This window comes from Squalius cephalus (assembly GCF_949319135.1).
Source record: "Squalius cephalus genome assembly, chromosome: 1".
NCBI classification, from domain to species: domain Eukaryota; kingdom Metazoa; phylum Chordata; class Actinopteri; order Cypriniformes; family Leuciscidae; genus Squalius; species Squalius cephalus.
The window spans coordinates 32,272,402-32,289,491 of NC_137122.1; the positions used below are offsets into that span (position 1 = coordinate 32,272,402).

A 17,090-nucleotide genomic window follows, 5' to 3' on the forward strand; every position below is an offset into this window, starting at 1 on the left:
TTTTATGAGCTCTCTTTTTTAAAAATCACGAGCTGATTTACATGATTAGTCTCCTCATTAAAGTTAGAAAGAGTCAAATTAGTTCCGGATTAAATAAATAGAAAGATCAGGACAGATGGGGCACTAAAACTCATCATCCGTGTCGATCAGCATCACTTTGTCAGATTTCTTAACACTCTTGGAGGTGCTGGTCCCTGGATTGCCATTCATGTTGGGTTGCACCACTTCCTGGGTGGACTGCTGGGTGTACTGTTGGTAGGCCGGGGAGAAGTTGTGGATTGCATCCTGAACCATGTCTCCAGGGTTCATGGTCTCCTTCAGGCCACTGGATATGCTGTGCATAGGTGCTACATTCTCTACAAAACAAAACAAAAGATGAAAGCGTCAAATATCACGAGATATTTTTGATGACATCCGAGACTTAAAATGAGCAAATCTGAAAGTTTTCGTTCTTTTAAAAATTAGGACATGAAACTCGAGGAAGATGTAACTAAAACACTCTACAAAGGAAATAAGAGGCAGTTTGGCACACGGTCTCGTCATTAAAACCCATTACATCACAACTATATATTGAGGTCAACATATAGGCCTTTTTCTAATCTAGAGGTCTTCACTCCCATAGGACTAACACATTATCCACAGGACAGGGAGTGTGGCCTGGGACAAGTTGAATTGCTCAGTGTAGGAGGGAAGATATTTATGTGCACACAGAAAGCAGGGGAAAGAAATTACTTGTGGGACTCCCGTGAAGCATAAATATCTACTTAAATGTATTTTGATTTTAAGGTACAGAATGTACTTATATGAGGGTGTTATTCATGTTATTCATTTATTCAACAATAAAAACAAATGGCACAGGGTTTGATATTCTCACTGTTTTTCAACTGTAGGCAACAGCGAAGGAAGGCATCCTTTTGTCTGATAACACAAATGCAACAAGCTGAGGTCTGAAGTGTTATCCGTGGGGAGGAACTGGAAAAAAAAATGGCTTAAAATAGAGAGGGAGTGAAAGTTTGCATTGACCTCTACCTGCAGCCTTTTGTGGGTGCAGGACAACATACACACACACACATACATACACTTTTTTTCTTTCTTTTTTTTGGCGGGAGCGGGACAGAATCTTGCGGAAAATCCAACTAAAATCCACTAGTCCATCCCATCCACTTTCAACAGAATGACAATGTCTAATGAAGAGTAAAAAACATTCCCAAGTTAACTTAAAGCAAAATGGCCATATTTCTGAGGTATTTTGTTTGTCTGGATTACACAATCCGTTAACAGCCAGTGACTTTGAGACACAATGCAATCTTGCTATTATCCTCACTCTTGTGAGCACATCGCCACAGGCACCGCCAAGGTCCAACCCAGCTGTTCACAAAATAGAAACCGGGATGTGACCACTAGCAATGCCCTGCTCCCCTCCACTGATGTGTTTGCCAAATCACTGTTCTGCTTCCTTTATCTACAAAAGGCTGGAGAAGCCAGGAAAGAAATTCACAATCCCACAATTCCCAGATTTATCTCGGCTGTGGATGTATTAAACGAGGTTACAGAGTACACCCTGATACACTGCAATATGATGAGTTCCAGCTAACTGTATCTTGCCTTGTGGATGATGGATGAGAGCTTGCACATAGGTGACGGCAGGCTGCCACTAGAGGGGTGAAAGTTTCTGACCTCCTGTATAAGAAACACTTGAACTGTGCTTGTTGCTCTCCAGCGGCCAGCCTGAAAACTGTACAGTGAACGGATGGATGTTTTGGGACCTGGCCCCATGGAGGGTGAAAACTCTGGATCAGCAAACTGTCCTAAGCTTCTTCACAGGTGGTCCGCTAGGGAGTAAAGGCCATCCCGGAAGGTTGCTCTACCTAACAGGCTTCATGACAGTCGTGACCTTTTTATTAACAGTGAAAGGTTATGAATCCAGCAGTGACTTCACCCTTTGAGCTCAGGTGTTAATCTATGGTTAAAAACACAAGGGAGTTCTGAACACATTTGTACGTTTTCTCCTACAACGGTTAAGTAGAATTCTGCAATACGTCCACTGTGCGCTTAGAATATTAACATTCAAACTGACAAGGCTTGAAACATGCATATCTGACTGAGTCGAGTTATATTTCATGGAGGCCTCTTGAAGTCAGAACACAAATCTAATGCAGCTTTTAACATTCAGCAGCTGAACTGACATTACAGCTTAAATTGGTGGAAATTGAAACCGAACTATTCTTCACCACCTTGAAAAGCACAAGCGACAGAATATGACTAACCCGTTAAGCGTGGAGAGGCTTTTGTAGCTCTAAGGATATGATCAGAATGATAGACTACGAACATACTGTTTTCTGCAGTGCATACTGCCTGCTATTAGGTAATAGTAAATTCAGCGTCATCTGATTGACACTCCAATATAGTAGAAGGCAGTATTGCACCTTAACACTAATTGCTATCATAAAAAAAGAAGAAAAAAAACCCCAGAATGACAACGAAGCAATGTAGCTTCCTCTGATGCACGAAATCATGTCAGAAGAGATGACAGACGAAATTGAGCCACTCTACCCACACTTGAAATATTAGGTTCTCCAGTGTGGGAGTTTTTTGTATTTCGAAAAAAAGACAGGGACTGCGTCTGAAATCACATACTCTTGAGTAGGTGTTTACCACCGTGATGACTCTGATTTTCAACCAGATGGAACTGGAGGATGTTCTGATTGTTCCAATCCAATCCGACTTCTGACCTGTAATGATGCCTGGATCATAATCTTACACTGTTCATTCGTTAGCCAGAGAAGAACTGGCCCCCGACTGAGCCTGGTTTCTCCCAAGGTTTTTTTTTCTCCATTCTGCCACCTGATGGAGTTTTGGTTCCTTGCCACTGTTGCCTTTTTCGCCTTTTTTCACCTTTGTTGCCATTGGCTTTTGGCTTGCTTGGTTGGGAACATTAAATTTAACATTTAATTTAATTTTCAACAATAATATTGATCTGCCTGCATTGACACCATTATATGAGAACTGAACTGAGCTGGACGATGACACCATGGTTTTCTCCAAAACGGCTATATATAATAACTAAATATATATATAAGAACTAAATTAATAACTTTTTTACAACAAAAATGAAACATCACTGAACTTAAGCTGGACTGTGATGCCATTTTCTTCTGGAAACAAACTTTGTTGCATTATTTTCCTGTTATCACTGTAAAGCTGCTTTGAAACAATCTGTATTGTAAAAAGCGCTATATAAATAAATGTGACTTGACTTTAGTTTGAATAACTAAACTTGCATTTTGAGTGCGATTCATTGAGCAAAAAAAAGAGAACAATATATTTAACGGTGAATTTGATCAATAGCACTATTTTCTTCAAAATTGCTAGTTCTTGCGATAATATCGTTACCATGAATTCTTTTTCCCATGATAATCATGTAGCCAAAATCTGACATCGTGACATCCCTACTGCGAACTTGACTGTGAATAACAGAATTGTAATTTTTGGCTAAACGATTCCTTGTCATCCGACCTCATTATGCTGCAAGTTAAATTCACAACAGAAAGTTTTACAGCAAGAAAAACACCCGCTGAAGATTGTTGAAATGGCATCATTCGACATGCCACAGGTCTGAGTTTTTATGATGATCTGTGTCTTGCTGGTATGAAGGGAGCTTTCCAACAGTCTTCTGAACTGTGAGTCATAACGCTCCTGAGGAAGAAAACTTCAAGTTGCCTCATAAAGGCTTGCTGAGACATGTTTCTAAGATCATCTAGACTTCCCTAGTTCTGCTTTGTTTTTCCAAAGTGTCACATTTTCAAGCTTCTAACCTGGTGTTTCACTCTTCTTCTCGCGGTACACACTGGAGGTGAAGGCGTAGCGGAGGGCGATGGCGCCGAAGAACATTTCGATGCAGATGATGAAGTTCTGCCAACCAGCTGCCACTGTACCAGCACCAACCTCATGACCATCAATGACCAGAGCTTCTGGGATCACACCACAACGCTCCAGAATGGCCAATACCATACCTGAGAAAAAGACAACCAAAGAAAAACATTTGCATAGGGCAGTGGTTCTCAACCTTTTTGACTCCAATGGCCCCCCACTAGCTACGTTTCCATCCAAAGTTGCATATTTAACTTGTGCACAAAATTGGTATATCGTAAAAACGAAAAAGAATTTGCAGCGTATCATCCCACATGTTCAAGAGAACAAAATTCCTGGGAAATTGCCGCAAAATATCTGTAATGAAACTGGAATTTGCTATAATTGGGGAAGCCACAGTGGCTCTTTTTTCCTACGTCATACAACCCTGTCATGTTATCTTACATTCGGATGCTGGTGTTTGGAAACACAATCATGTGAGACGCTTCTGTGAGGGAATTAAACCAAATCATTCTGATGACAGACTTTAGCTAAGGCATTTCAGAATGACCAAACCAACATTTGAGAAGCTTTGCAAAGAAATTGGTCCGCTTGTTAGCCCCATGACTTTTCTAGTTGTTCATTATTTACTAGATAAGGATAAAGGATAAGGGTTGTAAAAAGTATTTTTTTTTTACACACAATTTACCCGGCAAAAAGTTATCAATAGAAAAACATATATTCATAAAATGTATAAACATGCTTTATTTATAGGATTTATAAGATTTCAATTAATAAGACTTTTTCCAGGACCAGAAATTACAATTTAATAATTTCTTTAAAAAAATAAGAAAAAATAAGTTGTTGAGAGGGTGAGTTAAAATAAGAAATATCTTATTTTAATGCTCATTTAATTAAAGTAATCTTGAGGCCCCCTGGTTGAGAACAGCTGGCATTGAGCAAGTAGAAATCTAAAAATGCCTAACTAAATCTAAAACGTATTTGTTAAAGGTAGAGCAAGTAACTTCTGCCACATTACATGTTTTATGCAAAAAACAACAACAAAAAAAACATGTTTGATTCCATGTTGAGATCGCATGACCAACCACTTTGACTATTAGTGACAATTTTTGTTCGTAGTGTACTTGTCTACCAAAAGTGTCAATGAACAGCTTGAGATGAATACTGAACATATAAAATAAGAATGCAGAGTAACCAACCTTGCCAGAATGAGAGGAAGATGACGGATTTGATGGTGAGGAATTTGAGCACAGGCTCAAAAGGTCTTAGAAGGTCACTGGTGGCGAAGTAGAAGAGGAAGAGGGCATAGAGAGCCAAACTGACAGAGATGTTGTAGATGATGGTGATGTAAAGGTAACCTCCCGTTACACTATATGAAGAGAAACAACACAAGGAGTGAAGCACAGCTCATTTAAAAAGGCAGATGTTGTGTTATTAAAGGATGCGGATACAAATGAATGACAGGGTGGCTCACTTAAAATCTCCATCGTGGTATTTGCCAAAAGCCTGCAGAAGGATGGTGATGACAGCCATGATGGGCTTGATGACACAGAACTGAAGTGTGGCCTAGATGACATTAGTAACATAAGCCAATGAGTAATGGTGATGGTTTGGTTTTTACACCTGTTCTATTTAGTCAACATGGCCCTTTAAAATAGTTTGAGTGATAGAGAACTTCCAGTCCTCATTCTTTTCAAAGGCATGGTAATGTTACATGCTTATTTTTGACAGGCAGTGCTTATTTCTTACATAATCAACACAAAGTTTGACATGACTGACAAATCCACTCATTGAGAATGACGCAAAGGAGAATTTCCCCCCAATCTCACTACATGCAAGTCGGAATCGGCTGCTTGAAACATCAACGTGGAATTCAAGTTTTAAATCGAAGCTGTCTGTGTGAAAAGCCGTCTCAAAATAATCAAAGCACGCTCTGTCTCCGCTACAGTCTGGCATATCGCGAGGTGATGCTTTGAAAATCCCACATGTAGGCATCCGGTCAGACAGATTTATGTGTTTTGAAATTTCACTTCCTATTAAAAAAAAAGTTCAATTCACATTCTTTTCAGAATGGGGGATGGGGCTCTCAAGTCCAATTTCCATCAGTATTATTCTCAAAGTACGAGCGAGTTCCTCAGCTGCCGCGCAGACAGCATCAGTCTGGCGGCAATAGCTTTTTTTTGTGCTTATTATCAAGCTACTTGCACCTGCTTCCTACCGTTTGCAACCCTACATTAACCACTGGAGCTGCTCAGGAAAGACAATGTTACAAAGATAACAGCTGCTACTTCAGGATAATTCAGGTAGAAAATGTACATAAAGGTTGTGGAGACAGAAGTCACAGAAATTCTGACCCTCTTATTAACATTTACACTATTTACACATCACCATTTTCTTTATACAACTGCAGGTCAAAACAGAATGGGATATGATACATAAGTGAGGTCTAAAAGTATGAGACCACACTTTTATAAGTGAAATAAGCTAAACATTTCAGATTTTTTTAAAAGTACAAAAAATGCTGTGAAAAATGTTGAAGGAAAAGTTGGATTTTATAGAAAAACAGGAACAAACCTGCTTGCAGAATCTCAGGAAGCCAATGGAGTAACTAATTCCTCCTAAACAGCATGTCCCGTATAGGCAACTGGACCTGTTAAAGGCAAATGAAGAGGAACATGTAAAAGGTAATGCTATTCTTGAGAGTAGTTTGATGAATTGCTCTCTTAAGACACAGGCAGGCGAAAAATGATGTTGCACAAAAAATAGAAAATGCTGTCAGAGCTTTAACCTACAGTAGAGGTTAACACACACGCTCTGACACACTGAGTCATGGTGGCCATGTGGGCGATGACAACCAAATTTAAAATGGCGGTCACCATACTTCCAGAGGAGCTTCATGAGGTGTTTAATTATATCCAGTGCATTTTAATCAAATTCTGCCCACATTGTCCACCATGTTTGATTTTTTGTTTTCTCCAAGCACTTTACACTGCATTGTGGGACTAGAATTTTGCAGACCTTTGAATTTGGCCAAAATTAGGTATTTTAGGAGGCAGCATAATTAAAGGGTTAGTTAACCCAAAAATTCTGTCATCATTTACTCACCCTCATGTCGTTCCAAACCTGTAAGACATTAGTTCATTTTCGAAAGACAAATTAAGATTTTTTTATTAAATCTGAGCTCTTTCTGTCCCTCCATTGAAAGCTACGCAACTACCACTTTGACCTTCAAAAAGTTCATAAAGAGATCGTAAAAATAATCCATATAAATATCTTCATTTGTTTCTCGAAGATGACCGGGAGTACTTGAGGGTGAGTAGATGATGAATTTTCATTTTTGGGTGAACTATCGCTTTAAGCCTTTGCAAAGGGAGCACACCTACCATGCCTTAAATGCTGCTCACTATGTTTATTCACCTAGCAATTTTTTTTTATATAGATATATAGACACTCACTGAATGGGTTTTCCTCTTATTTCCGACATGATGGCACTCTCTCCACCGAGGTACTCAAAAGACAGACTCAGGAAGTTGTATATCACAAATGCTTGAATAATAAAAAAAAATAAAAAAAAATCATACATGAGAGCCTAACTTAAGCAATTTGCAGTAAGAGCTTTAAATGAGAAGCATAAAGAACATGTTTGACATGACAGAACATCTCATCACACATCAAGATTGAGGAGTTGTTTGTGTCCAGGAAATCCATCTTAACCTAAGAGGTCTATTTAAAGACAGATTAGATGGTCAGATCTCATTGTCTCTCAGTGTGTACAACTATTACTTGTGGTAAGATTTTACTGATGGTCTATGACTAAGACTTAACATCTTTTAAATTACAATTATATTTATATTATAGTGCCTATATTATATTCAAATAATTTAATACTTTATTCCGAAAGGATGCATTAAACAAAGTGGCAGTAAAGATATTTACATTGTCACAAGAAGATTTCTATTTCAAATAAATGCTGTTCTTTTAAACTCTATTAATCAAAAAAAAAAAAAAAAAAAAAGGGAAGAAAAATGTATCATGGCTTCCACAAAATTATTAAGCACCTGTTTACAACACTGATGAGAAATGTTTCACCAAATCAGCATATTAGAATGATTTCTGAAGATCATGTGAAACTAAAGACTGGAGCAATAGTTTATTTTTGATCAAATAAATACAGCCCTGATGAGCAAAAAGGACTTCTTTAAAAATCGTACCTACCCCAATAAAGAATACAACAAATACTTTTAACTTTATAAGTATATGGAATAAAATGGTTAAGGTAAAATAAATCCCCACCCTGGAATTTTCCCATGTAACAAACAGAAAAAAAAAAAAACTGTTATAAATAGTCATTGTCTAGCAGCAGTGGGATAGGTCTGAAAAGATGATAACAGAGACATTTGGCCTGCCTCCTTTCTGACTGTGCCATGACCAACAGGTTTGTTCAGTTACAATGAACATGTATCCATTTCCCCTCTATGAAACCTGCAACCCTATGTCTGTAAAGCAGGCTCTCCTCCCTCACTGCAGGCCAGACTTAAAAACAACAGCACACGTCATTCCACCAGCACTATATTTGTGCTGAATAATATTACGCCCGTGAGACAGAAGAGGATGTAAGGGCAGAGAGCAGCTCAGATTTACTGTACCTTCATAGCAGTCACGAACAGAGTCGAAATACACATAATACTGGTCATTGCTGATGAACAGCAGGCTGAGCCAGGAGTCGAAAGAATAGATGGGGACAATGAAGAGGATGCGGATGATGTAGCGCTGCTCGTTTGGCACCGTGTACGACCTCAGGTGCAAGTATATCTATAAAGACAAAAAGTGTGTTAAGAAAGACAAAGTGCTCATGCTCGACTACAAAAATAAATAACAAGTCTGACTTAAATAGCAAAAACAGTGAAATGCAAATGATTAAAATGTGCACTGGAGCAACACGCTGCAGAGCAGATGAAAAAGTGGCAAGAAAACAAGTGAGGTTTCGTTTCATCAGACACTGCTATAGTAACATGTATGGGGAAAGTGAGCTGGACAAACAGGACGCGGTAATACCAGTGTTGTTCAATAACAGTAAACTGATATGTCTATAACAGTTTATGGATGGTTAACAGAGCAAAAGCAATGTTTACCACACTAATGCTGACCGGATATTAACTACACACTTCAAAATGAAAACGTTGAACACCACTGACACAATACATGCATTTTTTTAATGATGTTTGGCTACAAACTGTCGTCATCTTTTTTATTTTTAGCTTTATGACAGGTGGCAACCAGGCATAATATATATATATTTTTTCATTTCTAAATATTGCAGTTACCATACAACACATTAAGTTTATTATTATTTTATTAGGTGTATATTATTATCTTAAGGTGCTACTATGTAACAGACAGCCATTATTGTCAAAATAGCTGGCAACAAAAGTGAGTACACCCTAAGTGACAAAAGCCGTACGTCGTTTAACCATGCAAAACCACATGTCCTATTCATCATTTTCATGTTTTTGTCTGCTTGACAGGATCAAATTTGTGTATCTTGTATTAGAGCAGTTAAAATTTGTGCTTTGAGTACAATTCTCTCATACTGAGCACTGGATGTTCAACATGGCACCTCATGGCAAAGAACTCTCTTAAGGATTTGAGAATTAGAATTGTTGCCCTCCACAAAGATGGCCTAGGCTATAAGAAGATTGGTAACACCCTGAAACTGAGTTACAGTACAGGCCAGGGTCATACAGAGGTTTTCCAAGATGGGGTCCACACAGAACAGGCCTCGCAAGGGTCAATCAAAGAAGTTGAGTCCTCATGCTGTGCGTCAGGTGCAGAAGCTGGCTTCAAAAAACAGACACATGAGTCCTGCCAGCATTGCTTTAGAGGTTGCAAAGTGGAAAGTCAGCTTGTCAGGGCTCAGACCATACGCCGCACACTGCAACAAGTCGGTTTGCATGGTCGTCGTCCCAGAAGGAAGCCTCTTCTGAAGCTGGCTCACAAGAAAGCCCGCTAACAGTTTGCTGAAAGCAACCTGTCCAAGAGCATGAATTACTGGAACCATGTCCTGTGGTCTGATGAGACTAAGATAAACTTGTTTGGCTCAGATGGTGTCCAGCATGTGTGGTGACGCACTGGTGAGGAGTACCAAGAAAACTGTGTCTTGCCTACAGTCAAGCATGGTGGTGGTAGCATCATGGTCTGGAGACTGGTACTGGGGAGCTGCGCTGCATTTAGGGAAACATGGATTCCAACATGTACTGTGACATTCTGAAGCAGAACATGATGCCCTCCCTTCAGAAACTGGGCCGAACGGCATTGATAACGACCCTAAACACACCACCAAGATGACAACTGCCTTGCTGAGGAAGCTGAAGGTGATGGAGTGGCCAAGTATGTCTCCAGACCTGAACCCTATTGAGCACCTGTGGGGCATCTTCAAGCGGAAGGTGGAGAAGTGCCATGCATCTAACATTCATCAGCTCCGAGATGTCATTATGGAGGAGTAGAAGAGGGTCTCAGCAACAACCTGTGCAGCTCTGGTGAACTCCATGGCCAGGAGGATTAAGGCAGTGCTAGATAACAATGGTGCTCACACAAAATATTGACACTTTGGATACAGTTTTGACATGTTCACTTAGGGTGTACTCACTTTTGTTGCCAGCTATTTTGACAATAATGGCTGTATGTTGAGTTATTTTCAGAGGCCAGTAAATATATACTGCTACACAAGCAGCACAATGACTACGCTAAAATCTATCCAAGTTTAATTTCTATAGTATTGTCCCTTGAGAAGATATACTAAAATGTTTGCTGAAATGTGAGGGGTGTACTCACTTTCGTGAGATACTGTGTATGTGTGTGTGTATATTATATATATATTTTATATGGTTTAATCAAACTTGTCGGGTCAAAAACACAAATATCCCCTCTGGACATCACTTTTGGCCACTACTGTAGAGTCACATGTGTGCATATATCGGTAATATAGTTTCAAAGTTTATAATCTACATTTGAGATGCCTGTGCATGTCCTTAAAGTCCCTTTTGAACTTCACAATATTACTAAGGGGGCTCAATATTCGCTGGGCTCTTTAAACTCTTGGATACTCAATCATTTGAAATCAGATTATTTGAGTCCTTCATTCCACGGGTGGAGGCTTGATGCATTTGTGGGCTCTCGGAAAAGCTAGGGGAGTTGCTCTCTGAACTGATGTCCTCCATTTCACCTAGCCTGCAGGGGAAATAAGTTCACAGTCTCCCAGACTCCATAACGCGGAGCTGACAGTGAGAGAGAGCCGCGCTCACAGTAATGGCTCTGGCCATTGACTGTCTGACGCAGAATTGGAGCCAAAGCTAATTACAACCTGTCTGAAGCAGAGAGGAACTGCTGGTGGAACTGCGAGGCCCCCAAACACACTGTTCTGAGAGCCGGTGAATCACAAGGTGTACCACCAACGTTAAGACCATAAAGCTTGTAAAAACTAGAGAGCTGAGAAAAGGCAGACCCAAGAGTGCTGTTGGCGCCTTGTCAGTGCCATATATAACAATTCACTTAAGAGGGGCTGGCCCAGAAGGTGCTTATGGTCTAAATAGCTGGTTTTCAAAGACTCCTTTGATATCCCTGGCACTGATGGGAAAGTTTTGCAGGCAAATCAGTAACTTCAGAACAGTGTGTTTTAGGAACGCAATCTCAATTTCTGCCTTTAGTATGCAGAGCGCAAGGAAAGCTCCGCCGGGAGAATCTTTTGCAGAGAAGTCGAGAAAGGCTGTGAAATACTAAAACAATCCTGAGGGTTCCTTTAATCTCCTCAGGATTTACAAATGTTGCAGTTTGCAAAGCCGCGGAGGAGTCGTCGTTCAGCTGCTAGGCTGAGGGACAAAAACCAGACTGTTTGGAATTGATTATGACTTGAAGAGGAAAACCATGACACAGGGACTCCTTTTCAGTCTCTATATAGCATCCCGGCGTTGCTTGGCCGCTTCAGAACTGTCAGCTTCTCAGAAGTGTTGGCTTTCGTATGGCACACAAGATGCTTTGGAGGCAATCAAATCAAAGTCCATCGGGGACACTGCAATTCAGAGCTGAAGAAATACCTTTCCTGACCTCTGCTCTCCATCAGTACGATCCCAGTAGTTCAATTACATAACGGATGCTTGAGAAACATATTCTATATTAAATTTCTTCATGGGTCATATAGGCTGCAATGAAAAAGGATTCAAAACATACCAGCAAGAGCAAGGGAATTAGATTTCAACCTTTCCCGAAACCCAACAATGTCTGCAAATATAATTGGTAATTCGACACACAAGATGGGTATATTCATACTGTGCCGGCACTTCACCTGACAATTACTTTTACACAAAACTCATCCACCTCCAACTGATTTCACCTTGCCATAAGCAGCATAGTGAACTCATTCATATGTGACGGAAATGGATATTCAGGTATGATGCGCTTTCAGCTGTAATGAACGGGAAAATATAAAGGACATGGAAATACCAAAGCAAATTAGAACTGCTCAGCATGTTTATATCTATAAAGAAATGACCAAGCCTCAGCAAGAAGACTTATTGAGCAGTCTGGTATCTTAAAAAACGGCCCTTATCACTCTTTTACTGATACAGCTGGTGTAAAGGTTAGTGAATGATGGTCTTTCATCAAACACAAAAGAACTTCCTCTATAAACAAAGGCTGGGCACACAAATATAGCTCTCGCTATAGTTTCTGCTTTAAACTAGTGAACATATACTACCAGTCAAATGTTTGGACGGACGCACCTACTCACTTTAATCGTACTGTTTTCCACATTTTAGAAAAAAAAAGCTCTTTTAGAAATAAAACTACGAAAATAAAACAAATAACACGGAAATAGCTATCTTTTGCACACACTTTCTCAACCAACTTCATGGTATCCAACTTGGATGCTTTTTAAACAGCTAATTTACATTTGTGTAAAAAAACAAAACAGTAATTATATATGATATACAGTTGTGTGTGTATTTTTTATATATATATATATATATATATATATATATATATATATATATATATATATATATATATATATATATATATATATATATATATATATATATATATATATATATACATACATACACACACACACACGTTTGTGGTCGGTATGTTTTCTTTAAAGAAATTAATACTTTTATACAGCAAAGATGCATTAAATTGATCTAAGTGTCTGTAAAGACACTTATAAAGTTATTGCTCATTCCAACTTCCTGTTCATCAAAAATCCTTAAAGCATCCGTTTTCACAAAACTATCAAGTAGCACAACTGTTTTAATCACTGATAATAATAATAAGATTGAGCACAAAATCAGCATATAAGAATGATTTCTGAAGAAAATGGCAGCTGAAAATTCAGCTTTGCCATCATAGGAATAAATTTGAAAATATTCAATTTATTTAACACTTATTTCAAGCAAAATATATATTTCTTAATCATGATCAAACGAGTCAGTTGACTCGAGTGTATCCAAATGTTTTACTGTTAGTGTATAAGACCGAGCCAACAGATTTATATCTAAACTACTATGGCTATAAAAAACACAAACGACCACTTGAAATACTGCCAGGCACTAACACACACACACACACACACACACACACACACAAGCCTGAGAAATATCTTGTCATAGAGACAGTAATTTCCCTTAAAAAAGTTCCTGTTTCTAAAGTGCACATTGCAGATGGCACATGTACTACTGGTTACGGTATCCTCGCATTAGATCACCAGAGTACACTATAGCCATATTTCTGTGTTTACACAGCACTCTTATCAGCTCTGGGAACAGGGACCACTCCGCTCTGTAGTTAAATGTGATTGGTCAAGGACGGCTAACAGTGCTCTAAACGGAACATTAGAGCAAAGAAAACATGGATGACTGTTCAGAACAAACAGCTAGGTATTTATTGATCTCCGATGATCGATAAACAGTGGAGGCAGGGAGTGGAGGGTTAGTTATTGCTGTGGTTTTTAATGACTGTGTAACAGAGATTAACCTTCTAAAGTGACAGTATTATCAAGATCTGCAGATGATGATGAGCCTGAGGTCAGGTATGAAGGAGGAGACGGTGTGGAACAGCTTTTGTTTTCCCCGCCTAGGTTATTTGCGTGTGCTCTGAATGAACCACTGCTATTAGTGTCTCCAGCTTTCCCTGGGCCAGTCCATTTAATGCTGAGATTTGCTCCTCACATCATGGCCCATACTGGCTATACCTCGGCAGCAGCAATGCCTTTCTGTTGCTAAATAAGCAGCTCCATGGCCTCAGAAATTGTGCTAGATGTGTGAGTGGTTGGCTGTAAAAGGATTTCTATGAATTTCTTGTCTTCAAACGCATTAGAGACATTTAGTTCCTGTAAATTAGCCTACCTGATGACAGGTGATGATGAGTGCGGACCAAACGAAAATGCCGGACAAGGCTTGAGCAGTGGGGGTGTTGAGGAAGATCTTGTCGTCCCCCACTACTTCAGTTCCATTATTTGTCCTGATTACGGTCATGTTAGACATGCCAGTTATATTTGACAGGATTGAGTATGACGACAAAGGAACTGAGTTATCCATGTTTTTATCTGAACCCACTGACAGAGTGGTGAAAGCAGCTGTAGTAGTTCTGGACTCATTCATCTGTGGGGGAAAAAAGAAAAGAAAAAAAAAACATTTTTTTAAAGATTTAATTAAAACTAACTGATATTACATTAGTTATAAATATTTATTTTCTCTTTCATTTACAACTTACTCATAAAATACCGTTCAAAAGTTTGAGGTCAGTACGATTGTTTGTTTTTTTACTGTTTTTGAATGAAGTCTCCAGCTTGCTCAACAAGGCTGCATTTATTTGAATTACAAATACAGTAAAATACTCTTCAGTATAATTTTAAATGTAATTTATTCCTGCGCTGTCAAAGCTGAAATCACTCTAATATGATGATTTGCTGCTAAAGAAACATTTCTTATAATCAATGTTGAAAACCGTTTTTCAGGAAAACCATTTCAGGTTTCTTGTAACAAAAATATTTTTTTTAACAATATAAATGTTTTTACTCTCACTTTTAATTAATTTACTGCATCCTTGCTAAATAAAAGTATTAATTTATTTTTTTAAAATAGAAATTATACTGACTCCGTATAAACTATGCTTATTCTCTAATCTATATATAACCCATCTATAGATTGTACTATTTCTATTCCAATGACAAAGACGTCGTATGTAGGGTAAGTTATATAGTTTATTTAACAAACATTTACCAGGGAAACCATGATTACTATTTTCTTACTAAATTAAACGGGTGTTACCTTTGTAACTACAGACTAGCGTCACCAAAAAAAGAAAGTGTTTTTTAAAGAAGGCCTCATAGCCTATCAATGTATTATGGTTTCATGATTACCAACAACATTTACCATGATATTCTGTCGGAAACTATGGTTTACATGTTGATTTTTCATTAAGTAAATGGAGCGTCAGAGTTCATAATTTACAACATATGTTGGGTTGCATTTTTTAAACTAAGACATACGAGATAGAAAAGCTGTCTATCAATCATTTAAATCAAACCTATTATTGTAACACAAAGCAAGACGAGAGTTATAGATATTTATGAAACACCTACCTTGATACCGTCAACACCTGTGAGAAGTTCAGTGCGATCAAACTCAAATCAGTTTATCATAAACGTCACTTAACTCTGAACATCGTAGGGGGACTAAAACAATAAATGCATTCCATACATAAGTGCTTACAGAAAGATCAATATGCGACATGTAGCCATAGGTAGACACTGGACACACGGCCCGCGCGACGACACCGATGAGTCAAGCGCGCACTTCCTCGTTTAACTATTGACAGGTCTGATGGAACTCATTCAACTCGGTGAAAACAGCCGCGACGGGAAACTAATTGATTGTGATACAAATCCCGAAGCAAAGAAAAGTATACACGGCTATTTTCCTAAAGCCTTTTCCCAATTCCACGCCAACAAGCTTGTTCCGTCTCAGCAGGTGTACGTACTTCGCGACACAACAGCACACCCAGGTCATGTGACCTTGCCTTGCGACTTCAGTCTTTGGTCACGTGACATGACAGGCAGAGACGAGCACCTGTTGATCAAAGGTAGACTATTCCTACTGCACACGTGCAATCTCAATTAACAAACTGAAATTTATTATAGAGCTCAATAAAATAACAAGTACCTGAGAAGAGAACATAAATGTGAATTACTGATATAAATAATATAGGATTAATTCAGGTAAACTTGGGCACTGTGATATTTAAAAGGAGCCTCAGATCCAATTGAGTGTAAATGTCAGCAATGGTTTTTTTGTGTGTGGGGTCAAAATGCTCCCATACATCACTGATTGGGTAAAAATGTGTGCAGGCATTTTGAAAACCCTGTAACGCAAGATGTGCATGTTTATGGATTATTCTAATAAATATAATTTACGTTTTTCAGAGACGTCACAGTTGCTTTGGGGTAAATTAGACACCAGACATAATAAGAGGCTTGACACTGGATACAATAGTGATTAGTAATAAACAATAATTTATTCTCCAACAGGAATAGAGTGTAAGAGTAGCATTCAGGAGGTAAAAATCCCTTTCACTTTGTCCTTAGAGGAATTGTTTAACAATAACTTAAAAACCTTTAAAGGCAGACCTTCTGTGAGGAAAGAGGTTGTTAATCGATGGTGTATAAAGCCATCAGCTTGCATTATTTCACCTTATTTTTATTTTTTTACAAATAATCATGTTTAACAATGAACATTTTGTAAAATATTATATTACTATTATATTAACCCCCATGAAGTACTGCGAATGACATAATTGAGTCAAGTCTCTCTTTGCATTTAGCAATAAACTTGAAGTATATTGTTTCTAAATCTTTAAATAGTTTATATTTATTCATTGTTGTTATATTGATTATGTCGTTCATAAAGCTTCATGGGATTGTAGTTCTTTCTCTCATTGAAGAAGCTAAGTAAACAGTCTTGTACCTGTCTTTTTGTCCGATTTTCAAATACTTCTTGTTTGATTCAAATCAAAGTTGTTAATGTTGTGATTCACATCATAGCTGGTTGGTTTGGTTCATGGCCTATAGCTTTTGAACAAAGACATAAAAAATAAATACTTCCACAACCAAGGCTGGTAAAAAAGTGGGCGGACACTGTTGCAGTCTATAATGGTTTGGCAGACAGTTC

General features: G+C 38.4%; 2 protein-coding genes across 2 annotated transcripts in view; one reads left to right on the forward strand and one right to left on the reverse strand.

Moving 5' to 3' along the window:
• On the reverse strand, positions 1-15,930 carry tmem184a (transmembrane protein 184a). Its single transcript, XM_079874700.1, has 9 exons — positions 15,506-15,930; positions 14,268-14,522; positions 8,517-8,682; positions 7,326-7,416; positions 6,445-6,520; positions 5,345-5,436; positions 5,070-5,239; positions 3,816-4,013; positions 1-356 (listed from the first exon to the last, which is right to left on the reverse strand). The coding sequence occupies exons 2-9, from the start codon at positions 14,520-14,522 to the stop codon at positions 124-126; spliced, it is 1,281 nt and encodes a 426-aa protein (XP_079730826.1). The 5' UTR covers positions 15,506-15,930; the 3' UTR covers positions 1-123.
• LOC307160563 (uncharacterized protein) overlaps positions 15,747-17,090 on the forward strand; it is a gene marked incomplete at its 5' end in the record, with an annotated part of 21,196 nt that continues 19,852 nt past the window's right edge. Inside the window, one exon of the mRNA XM_079874721.1 lies at positions 15,747-16,005. Coding sequence (XP_079730847.1) covers positions 15,747-16,005 — 259 coding nt within the window. The remainder of the gene's footprint in view (positions 16,006-17,090) is intronic.